We start from the raw sequence: 17412 nt of genomic DNA, 5'->3' as shown, positions 1-17412 counted from the left end.
AAGAGGATCATAAATACTGGCTAAGCTGAGCCAAGTCAACAGAACACGGCAAGGCAACAGAAAGTAATAAAAACGCTGTTGAATTCATAGTCATGAACCCTGTGGATATTTAATAAATATTAATTGATAATAATGAACTAGAGTACAGGGTGGTAAATTACTGTGAGATAGTTAAGCTGCTGAAATGCAGCTAATATATATACAGTGGGTATACACTGATAAATGAATGAGAAGAAGGAAAATAAAAGTGATTTATCTGTGAGGTGCATTTTGCCTGGCACCAGGATGTATGGGTAAGAGAATATTAATAAAAGGGTGGGGAGGGGTGGCTAGAGGGGACAGGAGGAAAGTTAAGATGATAATTCAGGATCACAATAGAGTTTTCTTAGGGTCTCAGCAATTCCACAAGTATAAGCCAGGCACCTCGGAGTCCTGGTCTGTTCTTTTAAGACACTGCGGCTTTCTCAATCAATTTCTGCTTCCGGGAATTCAGAGACACCATAGATTAATGTGGACCAATTTTCTAGAGGGGGATATGAAAGCTTTCCTTCTTGAGAAGCCCCCCTCCCTGATCAATATAGCCAGAGAGCAACCTCTCCTTTCTAAATCCCAGCCTTCTTGCTTGCACCATTGCATACCTGCTGGTATTACTATGATTTCTGTACATGTGATTAGATTTCTTAAGCTTTGTAAAGCAGAAATCATGCCGTGCATTTCTTAGCACTCACCTTACAGTGCTTCAGACCTGCTAGATGCTCAGTGTCTGTGCTGATTCATTAGAAACTCTAGAAAGGAAAGCAAGCACCTATCAGAGAGGACACCCCAGCCGCCTTTTGGGTTTGAGGGCCTGCTTTTAAGGAGATCGATGAAAGCTCTACCTCTTGTTAGGGACAAAGTACTAGAGAGAGTCCATTGCAGGAATGATCTTAGGCTGCAAAAGAATGATGCAGAAAACTCAGTTGCCATGGAAACTTGTGTGATCTGATGATTCCCACTGTTGAAAGATGGAGAGACACCAGGAGAATGACAAGCAGATCTCTGAGTCTTAAGACAACACAGAACATGCCAAGCAAACGTCTCTGCTTATTTGTACTCATTTCTTGTGTAGAGGTAGTTTCATTTCATCATCTACTTATAACACAGTGTTTGCAAAGAGCTTTCAAAATGTTCCCAGTTCCTGGTTTGATTTGGTGATCTGTGAGACGCTATGTATGCACAGCAGGCAGACAGCACTCACGGCAGCAGCTGAGCACAGGTGATGGAAGCAGGTGCTGTTGAGACCTGCTCTGTGACCTGGGGAAGGGAAGCCATCTGTGTGCAGGTGCTGCAGGCTGGACTTTCTAGGCTAATAGCAGGTAGAGCCACCTAACCACTCTTAAGTCAGATGCCCTTGAGAATCTGATTATACCTGTGGACCTACCCCTCAGAAAATACACTTAAGCATATACACATAAAATCTAATATATTTCAGAAAATTTAAACCTCTGAAATCTTGTCATAAATGTGCCCTATCAAGTACCTTGGGACTCAGGGTCCAGATATGATAAAATTTCTGATGTATAATAATAAAAACTTTAACCACACATTAGACTCATCCCTAGGCAAAACAGAAAAGCAGACGATCATCAACCCTCTCAATCAGCATTCAGTGTTTTCCAAGTAGTTGCATCTCCCCCCACACCCAGTGTTTCCTGCTGGTTGGTACATGCCATAAACAGCTACTCACTGGTACATTCACTCACTCATTCATTTCATGGAAATTTTTCTATGCATCAGACTCTAGGGATGCAAATATGAGTATGAAAAGGCTTGTGTCCTCAAGGGGGATTCAGTTCAGTCAGGGCTGACTGTGCTCCCCTGGAGACATTCAGCCATGTCTGGAGGCAGTTTTGGTCATCGCAACTGAAGGAAGAGTGCTATTGACATCCAGTAGGTAGAAGCCAGGGATGCTGCTAAACATTCTACAATGCACAGGAAAGCCCTCACAACAAAGAAATACAGGGTTCAAAATGTCAGTAGTGCCTCGGTTGAGGTTCTTCAGTAGACAAGCATGTGCTCAAGTGGTACGTGTGGAGATAAAGATCAGAAGTGACTATTACAGCACCTTAGGAAAGGACATTTTAATAAGAAATCTGATTTATTTATTTACATCTGCCTGATTTTCAATAATGAGATGAAGAAAAGAAGAGAGAGAACAGTCATTTAAGGGGAGCCATCACCATAATAAAGGTAGACCCTCCTATGGGCGACATCAGAGGAAGGGGCACCAGTTGCAAGGAGTGGGCAAACACATGACATATTTTGGGAATCTCCTCATGGGAAATGATGCTGGCTCCATATCCATCTCCATCGGGCAGTGGCCCAGTCAAAAGGAGGTCCAGCCATTTGGTAGGCATCGCTCAAGTCATACACCCTGCTTCTTACTGGGGGACACCTGTATTTTTGATGTACCCCATCATTCACCACTTTCTCCCAACTCCTCTCCTGTCTAGTCAATAATTTCACCTTGTACACATACACACCACAATCATTCCTCATATGGCTAAAAACATTAACTTACAGATAAATTATATATTATAAATATGTATCTATCATATATATGTTGTGTGTGTATTACAAAGTTTAATCTTTATAGAAGTTGGTTCCAAGACCTGGTTCATATGAAAAAACACAAGACCAGATTAGGCCTAGACCAAGTTTCAACACATGCATTTTCTTATTCTTTATAACCCTCCACCTCCAACCTCTGCCTCTTGACAATTCTTTTGTTGAAATCAGGACTAGCCCTCTGTCATCAGGAGGCAAAGATATGGCAGATGAGTCAAAGCACACATAAACCTCTAGCCCTGTTGAGCCTGGGGCTCCTTATGGTTGGGAAGCAATCATGTGAGGAGCACCCAGTCACTGGCAGAAAAAAGTTTTCTGCTTCCAAGCTGCACAGCAGAGAGTAGTCTAGAGGTAGCCAGATCTGAGTTGAAATCCAGCTCATCACTCACTCTAATTCCCTTTGCAGTCCTCTAGCCTTGAGGAAGTTGATGAGCTCATTAAGCCTCAGATTTCTCACTTGTAAAATAGGAATAATTAGAGTTCCTACCTTAAAGGGCTTCATGAGTATTAAATGACAGTTTCAGTTTCCACCTAAAGCACTGAGCAGAGTGCCTGGCACATAGTAAGCCTCAACAAATTGCCGCTATTATTACTAAGGGAAGAAAGCCCTCCTGGTTGAGATTCAATGCATGATTCTCTGCCTAAACATGCTGAGATGTCTGCTAAGGTGGCTTCTGTATTAGACTCAACCAGCACCGCTGCTGACACTCTAAGCCCCTTGGCTTGGGCATATTCTACACATGGTCCTCTGTTCTTACTCTCCCTTCAGACTCTGTCCCTGGCAGTAGCGTTGCTCAGTTCTTTAACCTCCCTTCCATCACTGTTCTCATTGGATTACAAACTTTCTGTTTGTCTGGAGCCCCTTTACAACCCTTAGCAACCAGGCACTGTGGGCTGTGCCCACTTGGCCAAGCCTCTCCGGTCTTCCCCACCCCCACCCACTCATCTGCCCTGAATTTATCCATAGTCCCCTGCTACAGGGCAGCTGGACAGGGTATTTCTCCAGTCTTCTCTTGACCTGCCATGATGGTCAAGATGCTGGGCTAGGCTAGTAGGCAGATTCACCAGGTAAATATCCATATAAGGATCTGACACTTCTCAAACTATACCATTTCCCACTTTCAAGGGGAGCAGTCAGATTCAGCATGCCACTTCAGAAAGGTGACTAACCTAGATAAAAGCTGGTCTGTTCTCCATTGTTGCTTTTTCTTTAAAAATGACCAGCTGGATCCTCAGACATCAAACCATACCCTCCAACACTAGGCTCCAATGCATGGTCTGTTCCTAGGACATCTAATAGATGGCTAAGAGAATCGCCCCATTAGAGGGAATAATGCGGTTTGGAAATAAGAAGCTCCCTCACATTCCTTGACCCTCCTCCACTTGATGCTCACTTGGGAAATCTCAAACAATCTTGACACCAGAGAACAAAGGTCAGGCTTCCCAGGGGACAGCTTGGTCTTTGCCCAGTGGTCAAAGCACTGAGTAAACCATACTTTACATTTGCTTCCATTAGTAGAACGAGTCAAGGGTAGTTAGGATTTGAGTAGCTAGAAACCTTCTCCTACAAACTGGTATTTTCTGCACAGCATCCCTCCAGTGAGGGGTGGTCTAACTGTAATACCAAAAGAGTAGAGAAGGCTAAAGAAATGCCTGGAGCATTCCAAGATGCAGATTTTTTCCTGAGTATTCACAATCCAATGGCTACTTTGAGCCACACTAACCATGACCTTACTTCATGTTTAGAAAAAGTCTCAGTGAGTTGGGAACTTTCTAAAATCTTTCCCTTTGCTCAACTTCTGGCCACTTGAAGATCTTCATTTTTATGTTAATAGCCTCAACCTACCCCTTTGCCTGCCTTGGTGTATTGTGTATCCTGAGGGGAAACACAAGTCACTACTCAGAAAAGCAGCACTCAGGAAAACTCCAACCTGGACTCTCAAGTTTCCCATTTCTGTAACATGTGCATATACTCTGTAGAATCCAGCCTGCTGCCTGTCTTTGTAAATAAAGTGTTATTGGCACACAAGTCCCACCCACTGATTAGTGTCTTGTCTGTGTCTGCTCTCAGGCTACAATGACAGAGTTGAGTCATCGTGACTCCTCCTTGGGCCTGCAAAAACTCAACCGATCACTCTCTGGCTGTTTACAGAGTTTGCTGACCCTTACTTTGAATAGCTTCCAGTCACTAAACATGTGGATATAACTGAAGATAAAACAGCAGAAAGGTTTAATTGTGTGTGTGAGTCAGAGCTCTGTGTGTGTACATGTGAATAAAGAGATTTATCATGAGAGATTACACTTGTGACTATGGAGGCTGAGAAGTCCCATCACTCTCTGGGAGCTGGAGGCCCAGGAAAGCTGGTGGTATAGTCGATTCCAAACCCCAAGACCTGGGAATCAGGGAGACAATGATACAGGTCTCAGTCTGAGTACAAAGGCCTAACAACCAGGAACACCCTTGTCTGAGGACAGAAGAAGATGAATTCACTCACAGTCTGCCTTTTTGTTCTATACAGGCACTCAACTGTATCCAGACAACATCCACCCCCATTGATTAAAGCAGTCTTCTGTGTTCAGCCTACCAATGCAAATCCTAATCTCTGATGGAAACACCAGCAAGACACACCCAGAAATAATGTTTTGCCAGCTATCTTGGCATCCCTTAGCCCAGTTGAAGTGAATATAAAATTAACCATCACAATTTGATATAAGGAAGAAGCTTTCCTGGGAAAAAAATAATTCAGCAATGAAGTGAGTTGTCGCCAAGGGGCATAGCACAATATCCATGGGTTGCCTCTTTCTTCTCTTCTATCCCAGTCCTCACTTCCTAAATTCTCTCCATTGCTTCAAAGCACGGCTCTAACTGCAGCTCCTGTGTGGTGTCTCCTTACATCCTCCCAGAAGGATCTCAACTCCTATCACTGTCAATGTCACACCTGGTTTACCTTCTCTGTGTTATGCCATGTTTCCTCTTTAATAGGTCAGCTTCTACAAATAAGCTATAAACACTTTGAGAAGGAGTATTACCTTGTATCAGGCAGGGGCACCCTGCAGGAAAAAGATAACACACTCAAACCACCTAATTGAGGAAATTTTGGTAAAAGAAACTATTGACTGAAGTGTGGGCAGACCGAAAACAAACCAATGTGAAATGGGCTGGCGACATCCAGGAATCATCACTACCATAATGTTTGTAGGAACCTGGGGAGAGAGAAAGTGCCAGAACACAGAGAGCTGTGATTATAACTGCAGCTAGAGTTGTGGGATAGGATTGCCCAACAAAAGCTGTGGCCTTGGGAAGAGTAGCCCAGTCACTGTGGTCCACAGCCAGGAAGGGAGACAACAGGAAAACAATTACCTTGACCTCTCTTTCCTCTCAACCAATGATGTCCTGCTAGGTCATCCCATTGGCCAAATTGAACGAGATACCAGAAGGCCAGGAATTCTTTTGACAAGATCCATGTGGTATATCCTGCAGTGAAGGACAGCCAGGTAGAGAAGGATGGAGTGCATCTGGAGTAGGGGTGGGGTGGGGGAATGGCAACTATCCAGCACATCCCATGGCTACTAAAGCATCTTAAATATAAAGCAGGTTTTCATGGTGCTTGTTGATCAACAAAGTTAATATAGCCTGTGGAAGGCCTTATTACTCTAATGATTTGGATGCAAACCATCAAAGAGGTTGAAGGATGAACTGAAGGTCATGCATAGGGCCTTTCCTGCTGCCACAAGTCTATCAAAACTGTGCTGAGGTTAGGTGTAAGGATCTAGTATGTTTTGTCTTCCTTTTGGCAAGGGAGAAAGGATTGGGGTACCAACTGCAATTCATCATTCATAAGAGAAACTGTTACTCCTATCTGTGTTTAAAAGCAAAAAGCATTCTTCCCAAAATTAAAAGAGAATCTTCGCTCTTGAAATGTGAGCTGGTAAAAATGATAATTCACTCCCTGACTTGCTCGTCAGCTAAATGCTATCACAGCTACAAGTGTCAAATAGCTGAACACATAGCCTGGGGATGATTCTTATAAAGCAAGCACATTGTGAAATGCTGACTTTTTCTGATCAGAAAACATCCTGGGGTGTGGGCTGAAGAGCTTCGGGTCAAGAAGAGGCCCCAATTTCTGGGGTGATTTTTATTGTTATCAGAGAGAAGACTGTGCTTGCCATGGATATGTGGCTACTTGGCACACTCCTGCTGCGGGGAGGCAAATGTACAGTCACTTGTCTTTCTCTCAAGATCTTTACCCCTGACATGGAAACATATTTTTCATTTCAGTTTGACTTCCCCTGCCACTTTTGTCTTTAAAAGGATGGTTTATCAAGTGAAAAATCATCAACATCAAAGAATACTCAACCCTTACTAGAGTGAGCATGTGTGCAGATACACACACATACACGCCCTCCCCGTGTCACATCCTGAAAGAAAAATTGTGACCAAGGACCACAAACTCATATTCCCTCATTTGGAGCTTTTATTCAGCATCTCTACTGTGAGGTTTTTTTATTCTGTGGTTCCTCCAGCATAAAATTTTAAAAACTGTTGCAGGGGGGCAATAATTTCTACTCAACACTTCACGATTTGATTATGAAAAATAAAAAGTGTAATGAAGTTAATAGTCCCTTATCCTTGCAGTACATTCTAAGGAATTTTTTTGCCTGCAAAAATCTGTAAGTGGAAATTACCTCTGGGCCTTCTAATTCTCAAAAATATGGCTCATAACGATTACTGCAGAGGAATGTCAAGACTTAAGAGTTCAGTATGTTTCTCCTTCCTCTGCTCAGTTTTCCAAAAGGATCTTCTCTTACTGGGTTATTATTAGAGAACAAAAAACAAAGAAGTGAATCTTCAGGTTGGAAACTTCACTTTTACTCTTGGTTGTATCCTAGTTGTGTAGCCTCAGGGAAAGTATTTAACCCTGCCGATTATTAACTATCAGGTTGGCCAAAAAGTTTGTTTGGGTTTTTCCATAGCATTTACTGAAAAAATATGAATGAATTTTTTGACCAACCCAATACCTTTTCCTGTAAAGTGGGGGGACTAGATAACCCATTCTCAAATTGCATTCTACAATTTAAAAATAGCATAGAATAGAATAGAATAGAGTGGGATAGAATGACACAAAGTAAACGTGCCTTGGGAATGAAGTGTGTGTGTGATATAATGGCAGGTGTTTTTTTTTTTTTCTTGTATTTACCAGAAACCCTGGTCTAGAATCATCCTTGTGTGCTTCTCGCCTAGTTATTTGTGTGGTTTTGGCATGGAGCTCCAAAAGAGGACAAAGTCTTGGGTTCAAGTCCTTTACAGGCCAGTCAGCTTTAATCTCCCTCATGTATTTCTCTTAGAGTCACAATAAAATTCACTTAAGGGCCTTTCAATGGGTCTCACACCCTAAAAACCAACCTGACAAGAATCATCTTGCTGTCATTGTTCCACCAGTGGCATCCTATGTGAGGAGAGAGCATAACAGTGAAATAGAAGACAAAAATCAGTCATATGGCCTGTATTGTATAATGATGAATGGTATTCAAGCATTCCTGTACATGGAGCCACAGAGTCATAGGAGAGCATACCCACACACTCTTTCAGGATTTTCCCAACATGCACATGCAAATGTTACACTCAGTCTGCCTCCAGGAAACAAGGAAGATATTTCATTAGTGCAAAAACCCTTCCAATCATCATTTAGGGAGATTTAACAGGATGATGATTCTCAAGTGGTACCTAGCAACACATTCTTTTCACAGTGGTCTCTTACACTATAAGTAGAGAAACAGATCCACAGCCCCCACAAGACTCAGGCTAGAGCCACATGCCAATGGGAATGCAAGCTCATCTTGGGGATTTCAGCCAGCACAGGTAATATGAAGGGCTTTGATTTATGCTCACAGTCAAGTCTGCCCTAAGGCTGCACACGAGGACTCCATGCTCTGCATGTGTTTCTTTACCAATAACCTCAACAAAATTCTACTCACCTGGCTGACACCTGATGAGTGCTACTGTGAATGATTAAAAGACAATAGCTTACACTGTCTGGGAAAAACATCTTAGGAACTTGTCTGGAAATCAGCGAATTTTCGAAGATAGCTGCTCTCATCTAAGGATCCCAGACCTCAGCTGCAACATTTCCAGCCTCCAGCCACTCCTGCTCACTTCAGACAGGCCACCACAATCTGAAGGGCTCTGGTCAATCTATTCTGTTACTGTTTGTCCTGAATTCAGGGGTTCTTGTATACTGACAGACTCTCACAGTTTGTCTCAAGTCTGAAGTCAAGGGGAGATTCTATCAGCAACCAAGGACCTCTGTTCAGTCCTGAATGATGGCTTTTTCCTTCAATTTCAGGGCTTGTCCTTATATTGTGCTCCAAAGCATATAGTTACACCATCCCCTAGACTGTCTAATTGGTTAATATTGTGCAGTGTTAAATATTAATACATTGTACCCTTAAAGCTGTTAGTCCATTTTACCTTCATTTCAAAAATCTGAAAATAAGGCTAGCATATTCCCGAACTCTTGGTGAAATTTAAATGTGAATAAAATAGTATAACACCCCCCTCCAAACAAAAAAGGACAATAGCTTAGCTTAGCTTCTTTGGGACCTAAGGCAGAATTATGAGCTTTAGGGAATAATCAGCAAGGACGATACTTCTGGGTTAAGAGAAACTTTCTTTTATTACTCATATTATATACACAATGTGAGTGCCTGGCTAGGCATAAGTCAGACCCTACTGGCAGACTGATATGTAAGAAGTGTTTCCTTTGGCAAAGAGAAAAAGGAGAGGCTGAGAAATTATCTTTTTATTCTAAGTTTCCCTAGAAGTTGCAAAGGGTATAGACAAACACACACACACACACACAAACACACACACATACTATTTTCACCACACTCTACCTAGAGACAGAAAAACCTCAGAGATGAGAAGAATGTGCATTCATTGGGAGGAGAACTTAAAATCCTGTAAGAGTTCTTAGCCTCTAAAGGTATGCTGCTCAGTGCCTACCTCAGTCACAGAGACAGAGAAGTTGATGTTAACAACCGAAGAACTAGACACAAAAGTTTAATGCAATCCTCTTCTCAACTTCCAGGAACTCACATCTATGAATAGTTTCTGATGTGAAACCTCAGCAGTCAGAGATTGGAAAAGGGCAACTGATATATCAATTCAACAAATCTTTTATTGGACATTTACTCTGACCCCAATTCCAGGCCAGGAACCGGGAAGACACAAAATGAATAAGCCACATTCCTCAACGACATGCCAAAGAAGGAACTAAGCTAAATTTTCATGTGAGTAAATGACCAAAAGAGCAAGGAGTGACTTGCTCCATTTGGTTTCTTATCCTGTTCAGATGCCTACTTGAGTAAGTGACCCAAACACCTTAGTTCAGACTGTGAAAGAAGCGCCAACGTTCAGAAATCACTGATATAGTCTATTTCTTTGAACTAACCAGATTCTCATACACGAAACCCAACCAATTTAAGAATGATGATCATCAGCATTCAAACTTTATAAAGTTTATGGACCAATGAACTTATTTCTATACCTAAGATCTCAGAGATTTTCTCTTCTCTTCAGTATAAGAAACTCTACTGAATTCTTATTCAACTTACCCCTAAAGTTAAGATAAGTGGGTGATAGAACAACTATAAATAGGCTTGGCATTTGGCATTAGCTGTACAGTAGTGTTTTTGTATGGGTTAAAGTCTACTTCAGCTGGAATTAATGTAATTACATGTAATGCTGACAGATTATGACATTTGCCTATTAGGACACTATACAAACATTCCAATAACTTGCTGGCTTTTGACTTTGTAAAAAAAATAAGTGAAACAAAAATCCCAGGGGATACTGCTAATAGGGTAACTGGAATAGAGGCTTTTGAAAGCATGGGGTTCAAGAAATCACAAAGAATAATGCATTTCAAGCCAAAACATATAGTGTAATGAATATTTAGTACTTACCACGAGACTGCTATCTAAAGACAGCCTTTTTCCAAAGTCCCTTTTCTCAAGCTGTCTCTTTCCCTCCATGGGTGAAGTGATTTATTTTCCTTTGTGATTTATAAGAATTCCCCTTCTGTTGCCAGGGTCACTGCAAAAAGTGAACATGTGTTTTACTATCTGAGTGAATAGTGTTTAGACCCTTGTTTTTCACTTTCTAACCAAGGGCAAGTGTTGAATCAAAAAATACCCAGGCCCAAATCATAAGTTTAGAACTGGACTCAGAAGCTCTCTCCAGCTGCCAACGTCAGAGTTATCTTCATGGAGGCCCCTGTGTTTTCACAGGTTTTGCTAACCGAGTAGGGGAATGGGTTTGCAGGTCGAATCAGCAGACTGTGGTGGAGAAAAGCAAACAGTTTTATGCCACACTTGTTTCATAGCTGTCCCCTCTCTCCGCCAGCATCAACCTATTGCCAAGTACATAGCTGCTGTCTGCAAATTCCAGGAGAGCAAATGAACAAAGCCACACTCCATATCCTAGAGTTGTTGAGTCCAAAACCCAATGAGGGGAAACTGAAGCCTGAACATTACTGTCAATATTTAATTAAAAACTACTTAATTTAAACCTATTTGAGGAACATTATAAGATATATTCACTTTGCGATGGGTTGAATCAGAATGAATAGTGATGACATCATTATCATTTACTGAGTGATTTGAACACCCACTGCATTTCACCGAATCAGATAGAGTCAAACCCTGCACTCCACTGAGTTGCTTGCTCTATAATGATTCAGAATTCTGGTTAGTAAGGATGCATTATATGTATTAAACACTAGCTTCCAGTTTTTACCAAGATATAAAATGCTGGAAATGAAAGAAAGGTTTAAACCCAGGTGTTCCTACCTACTAGCCAAGTGACCTTGTACAAGACACCAAGGTTCTCTGAAGCTAATCTTTCTCCACTGCAACAACAGATAACAAATGGCCATCAAATGATGTATATAAAAATGGTTTAAATGACAACTTATATTTAAGTTCTAATTATGCAAAGATTATGTTAAAAACCAGTTAACCTTAAATACAAGTCAACATAATTTCATATGTCTTTGATAATTCAGCAAGAGCAGCGGCTCCAAGAAAAAGAAAAAGCTCCGAAAGCTATCCCAGGAAAGTTAGAATGGACATCTTCCTAGTGGGGCATAACTTACAGAGGTATTCCCCATCCCATCCCCTAGACCCAGTAAAATAAAAACAAATTCACAAGAGTCAAAAAAATAAAATAAAATAAAAACCAGTTAACCTTAAATACAAGTCAACATTATTTCATATGTCTTTGATAATTCAGAAGGTACTCTGAGGTACAGAAATTGCTCATCATCTGCAGAAAACATTTTTTATATCAGTCATTGTACTGCCAATATAGAAGAGCTGAGGTTAACAAAATACCATACCAATCAGTTTCTAATAGAATTGAGAAGAAATATCTTTTAGAATTTTTCCAACTGCTCCAAGTTTAACAAGGATACAACAGATGAGACTTCACAGCCCATATGCAGTATGTGGCCTCTTTCCCTTGGTTTCCTCTGCCAGGAAGAGAGTTGAGACAGCTGTGCCCCAGGCAGGGTTTGCCCACATTATAGTCAATTTGTCAGAAACTGATGGGCTCCTTTTCCAGTACACACTCCCTCCTCAGTTTTAATCATTCCATCTCTCACTTTCAGAAACATTCATTTTAATTCATTACTAGTCCACTCAGAAACTCCTAGGAGTCCACTATAACAAGGATAAAATCCAAAATTTTCAATGTCACGTTCAAGGTCTGGTTCCTGCCAACCAGTCTTTTACAATCCCCAAACACACTAAGAGGGTTTCCCAGGTGGTGCTAGTGGTAAAAACCTGCTTGCCAGTGTGGGTAGATGTAAGAGATGTGGGTTTGATCCATGGGTCGGTAAGATTCCCTGGAGGAAGGCATGGCAACCCACTCCAGATTCTTTCCTGGAGAATCCCATGGACAGAGGAGTCTGGAGGGCTACCGTCCATGGGGTCGCAAAGAGTTGGAGGTGATTGAGCACATAAGTCAACTGAAATTTATTTGGGAGCTTGTCTTTCCTGCTTTCAGCTGTCCCCAACCATTTTGCAGCCCCCTCCTCATCTCTGTGACTTTATGCACTGTGACTCAGAATACTCTCTGTGATTATCAGTCCAGCTACAGAGACCACTCAGGCCCTGAGAGGTCCCTGTCCAACAACAGCATACTATGCTGAGTCTTATTCCCAAGAACTTTGGGGTTTAACAGATCACAATAGATGATTTTTTGGCATTTACTTCATATTTATTAACATTATTGATAGGAGGATTTTTGCAGAAACTAATGTGTGTGTTCGGCACTTTGTTATTTAAGTGAATATTGATAAGTTTCCACTCAATAAGGTTCGGATAACAAAAGATGTATTAATACATCTCTGGTAAATAAGTTGTTAAGTGCCTAATAAATGGAGGACTCAATATTTCTGTTGTGTTGTGTTTGTGACACAGCCACATATAACAAAGATCAAGCCCTTGCCTTCATGAAAATTAGTAGGAGGATTGTGTGTGTATGTGTGTGTGTCTGTGTGTGTGTGTACTCAGTCACGTCCAACTCTTTGCCAGCCCGTGGACTGTAGCCCACCAGGCTCCTCTGTCCATGGGATTCTCCAGGCAAGAATACTGGAGCAGGTTGCCATGTCATACTTCAGGTGATGTTCCTGACCCAGGGATCAAACCCATGTTTCTTGTATCTCCTGCATTAGCAGGTGAGCTCTTTACCACTGAGCCATCTGGGAAGACCAGTGGGAGGACAGAAAACAAATAAGTAAACAATTCCAAATTATGATAGATGCCTACTACTGATGCCAAGCTTGGCCTCTCTATACTGGTAAAGAACTGAATCTCAGAGACAGACTTTTGGGTGAAGTAGAAAAGGATAGCTTTATTGTTTTGCCAGGCAAAGCGGGACACAGTGAGCTCCTGCTCTTGAAAACTTTGTGTCCCAACCTCAGAGGACTTGATGAGGGGTTTTATAACAATGGTTCAAAGGTGGGGTCTCTGACAAGACTAGGGTGTGTGTAGGGCCTGCACTTCCTTAACCTTGCCTCAGGTGGTCATTTCTCCCAAATCTGATGAGCTTCTTTGGTCTCTTCAATCTTGTCTTAGATGGTTTCGTGACTGCTCCTCCCTTCATTAGAAACTGTTCAAATCTGCCCTTTGGAACTCAGGGAAGGTCGTGGGGGCTGAAGGCTTACCTTTAAGAAACAGAGGAGGGGGGAAAAAAGCCCTCTGTGTCCAGGAGCCCCATAGAGCCTAGACTGGTTTCACTATGAAGGAAATAACCACCAGTAGTTGATATAACATGGGGTCAAGTATATGAAAAGAGAACGAATTTTAGATAGGATGGCAAGGGGAGGAGCTAGCCATATAAAAACATGGGTAAAGAACATTCCCAGTAGAAGGGTCAGTGTTTCTGCTGGGAAATAGCTGGGTAAAAGGTTTGTGTACCCCAGAACTTGGGACCATGTTCTTAGGAATAAAGCAAGTTAGGAAGAGTCTGAGAAATGTTCTTAAATGTAACAACTAGATCACACAGGATCTGGTAGGTTGAGGTGACTTGTTTGTTCTAAACACAATGGTTAATCTTTGGATTTGATTCTCTACTCTTTACCAATTGATCATGTTAAACAAATTATTATTGTTGTTCTGTTTGTGACATCAGTTCAGTTCAGTTCAGTTCAGTCCAGTCACTCAGTTGTGTCCAGTTCTTTGCAACCCTATGGACCGCAGCACACCAGGCTTCACTGTCCATCACCAACTCCCAGAGCTTGCTCAAACTCTGGTCATCAAGTTAGTGATGCCATCCAACCATCTCATCCTCTATCGTCCCCTTCTCCTATTGCCTTCAATCCTTCCCAGCATCAAGGGCTTTTCCAGTGAATTAGTTCTTTCCATCAGGTGGCCAAAATATCGGAGCATCAGCTTCAGCATCAGTCTTTCCAATGAATAGTCAGGACTGATTTCCTTTAGGACTGACTGGTTTGACCTCCACGCCATCCAAGGAACTCTCAGGAGTCTTCTCCAACATCACAGTTCAACAGCATCAATTCTTTGGCGCTCAGCTTTCTTCACAGTCCAATTCTCACATCCATACATGACCACTGGAAAAAACATAGTTTTGACTATACAGACCTTTATCAGCAAAGTAATGTCTCTTATGCTGTCTAGGTTGGTCGTAACTTTTCTTCCAAGGAGCAAGCGTCTTTTAATTTCAAGGCTGCAGTCACCATCTGCAGTGATTTTACAGGCGAAGAAGATAAAGTCTGTCACTGTTTCCATTGTTTCCCCATCTATTTGTCATGAAGTGATGAGACCGGATGCCATCATCTTAGTTTTTTGAATATTGAGTTTAAACATGGACCATTTAAAAGTCTTTATTGAGTTTGTTATAATATTGCTTCTGTTTTATGTTTTTGGTTTTTGGCTACCAGGCATGTGGGATATTAGCTTCCTGATCAAGGATGGAACCCACACCCTCTGCACTGGAAGGTGAAGTCTTAACCACTGGATTGCCAGAGGAGTCCTAGCAAATTATTTAACCTATTGAAGCTCCAGTTGATTCATCAATGAAAGGACACTAATAACATGACCTTCTTCTCAGTAATGGACTTCCCTGGTGGCTCAGGTGGTAAAGAATCTGCCTACAATGCATGAGATCAGGGTTTGATCCCTGGCTCAGGAAGATACCCTGGAGAAGGAAATGGCAATCTACTCCAGTACTCTTGCTTGGAAAATCCCATGGACAGAGGAGCGTGACAGGCTACAGTCCATGGGATTGCAGAGTTGGACATAACTGAGCGACTAACACTTTCACTTCTTTTTTCCTAGTAGGATTGTTGTGATGATGAATGAGATGATCCATTTAAAGATCACATAGTAGAATTTAAACTGAGTCCCCCTAAAACTGAGTTCTTTTGCTGAGTTTATGACTAATGTCTCTACCTAAAAAGTTGGGGCTTCCCTGCTGGCTCAGTGGTAAAGAACCTGCCTGCCAATGTAGGAGAAGCGGGTTTGATCCCTGGGTTAGGCAGATCCCTTGGAGAAGGAAATGAAAACCTACTCCAGTATTCTTGCCTGGAAAATCCCAAGGACAGAGGACCCTGGCGGACTATGGGCTCACAAAAGAGTCGGACATGACTTAGAGACTAAACAACAGTAACTATCCAAAACATTATCCTCTTTCTTGTCCAACACCTGTTCTCCTCAAGACTAAGAAGTATCAGATAAAAGGGGGGATTGAAACCAAGCAGGATACTGTGGGGCTCCCAGGTACAAATCCTTTCCGAGTTCCCCATTTCTTGTTTGTAGGAAACTGACTTCATTCAGCCTCCATGACATTCCCTGAGTTCTAAAGGGCATATTCATTCAGGTGCTGATCAGGGAAGGGAGGGGATGAAGAAACTAGGAAGGAGCAGCCAAGAAACAATAGTGCAGCCTTGTGGCAGGCTCCAAGGAATACTTGGAGCCTGATTCCTCCTCAAAGACTATACATAACAATATCTTTGATCTCTTTTGCAGGAACTAAGGCACTTACCCAGGTAAAGGATAATAACTTCAGGATAAGCACAGGATTCCTAGGATACCATTTTCTGGGACACCACTCTGTTACCTCACCACCAATCAATCAGAAGAAAGCTACACACCCTGTTACCATCACCCCAAATCTTGCCCATAAAATCTTTTCTCCAAAAACCATTAGGGAGTTTGGAGTTTTTTAAGCTTGCTTGGCCCTGCAATAAACATTTCTCTGCTCCTCCCCCAAAGAAAAAATTTAATTAAATAAATACAGATCACACAGTAGGTAAGTTTTAAATGTTAGACATATTGATTATCCCTTCTGGTAAATAAGATTAAATTTACTAAGGAGCAACTCTAGCAACTGGATTTTATGCTCTGAGATAGACTGATGAAGCTGTTATTTTTGGAAATGGAAGCCTTTTTGACAGTTCTCAAATAGTCTAGTCTGCTATATGGAAGGCTAATTGAACAGCTTAACCTGGTCAATTTCTTTTCACACTTTATCGTGCTAATTACACAGGAAAAGACTGACATTCAAAACATTTAGTGACTGAGGCAGCACAAATATTGATGGATCAGAAGGGAACAAAGGCAACAAGCAGTACAGCTCTAGCAGTGTATCCTGGGCAATTACCAGCCTAAGTGTGTACTACCTCTGCCCCAAGAATTGAAAATTTGTGAATTAAACAATAAAACACATGCAAAGGATCAAAGTGAGTCATCTAAAAGGGTCAATGCAAGACCACCCAAAAGAAACAAAACGGCAGCCAGGATGTGTCAGTATGAAAAGAGGAGGAAGCCACAAAGGGAACATCAGAAAGGTTGATACACTCTGCCCCCAGCACCATGGGGGAGGAGTGCTATCATGTATATAAACCCAACAAGGACTGTGGGTCTAGAGGAAAAATGGGTATGTCAGACTTGAAAGGCACTTTGGGGCTTCCCTGATGGCTCAGACCTTAAAGAATCCACCCGCAATGCAAGAGACCTGGGTTCAATCCCTAGGTTGGGAAGATCCCCTGAAGAAGGGAATGGCTACCCAACTCCAACATTCTTGCCTGGAGAATTCCACAGAGAGAGAACATTTTGCTATGACACTGGCTATTCATATCTTCCAACAAACTCCTCTGGTCAGAGACTGTCATCAAACAACCTCCTAATTTTATTTGATTACCATGTAGTTTTTTGTTTTTGGCTGTGTCAGGTCTTAGTTGCACACAGGATCTTCATTGTAGCATAAGGAATCTTTCATTG

General features: G+C 41.8%; 1 protein-coding gene across 1 annotated transcript in view; it reads right to left on the bottom strand.

The window, feature by feature from the left end:
* Positions 1–17412, bottom strand: part of NCKAP5 (NCK associated protein 5) — a 1233002-nt gene that overhangs the window by 962028 nt on the left and 253562 nt on the right. The window contains exon 4 of the mRNA XM_081579255.1: positions 10573–10702. Within this exon, the coding sequence (XP_081435381.1) occupies positions 10573–10641 (69 nt within the window). The 5' untranslated portion in view covers positions 10642–10702. The remainder of the gene's footprint in view (positions 1–10572; positions 10703–17412) is intronic.

The sequence above is a fragment of the Giraffa tippelskirchi genome, chromosome 3 (assembly GCF_054371585.1).
Source record: "Giraffa tippelskirchi isolate mGirTip1 chromosome 3, T2T-mGirTip1v1.2.pri, whole genome shotgun sequence".
In the NCBI taxonomy this organism is placed as follows: Eukaryota; Metazoa; Chordata; class Mammalia; order Artiodactyla; family Giraffidae; genus Giraffa; species Giraffa tippelskirchi.
Note: the sequence above shows the minus strand (reverse complement) of the source record. Positions and strands in the feature narration are given on the sequence as shown.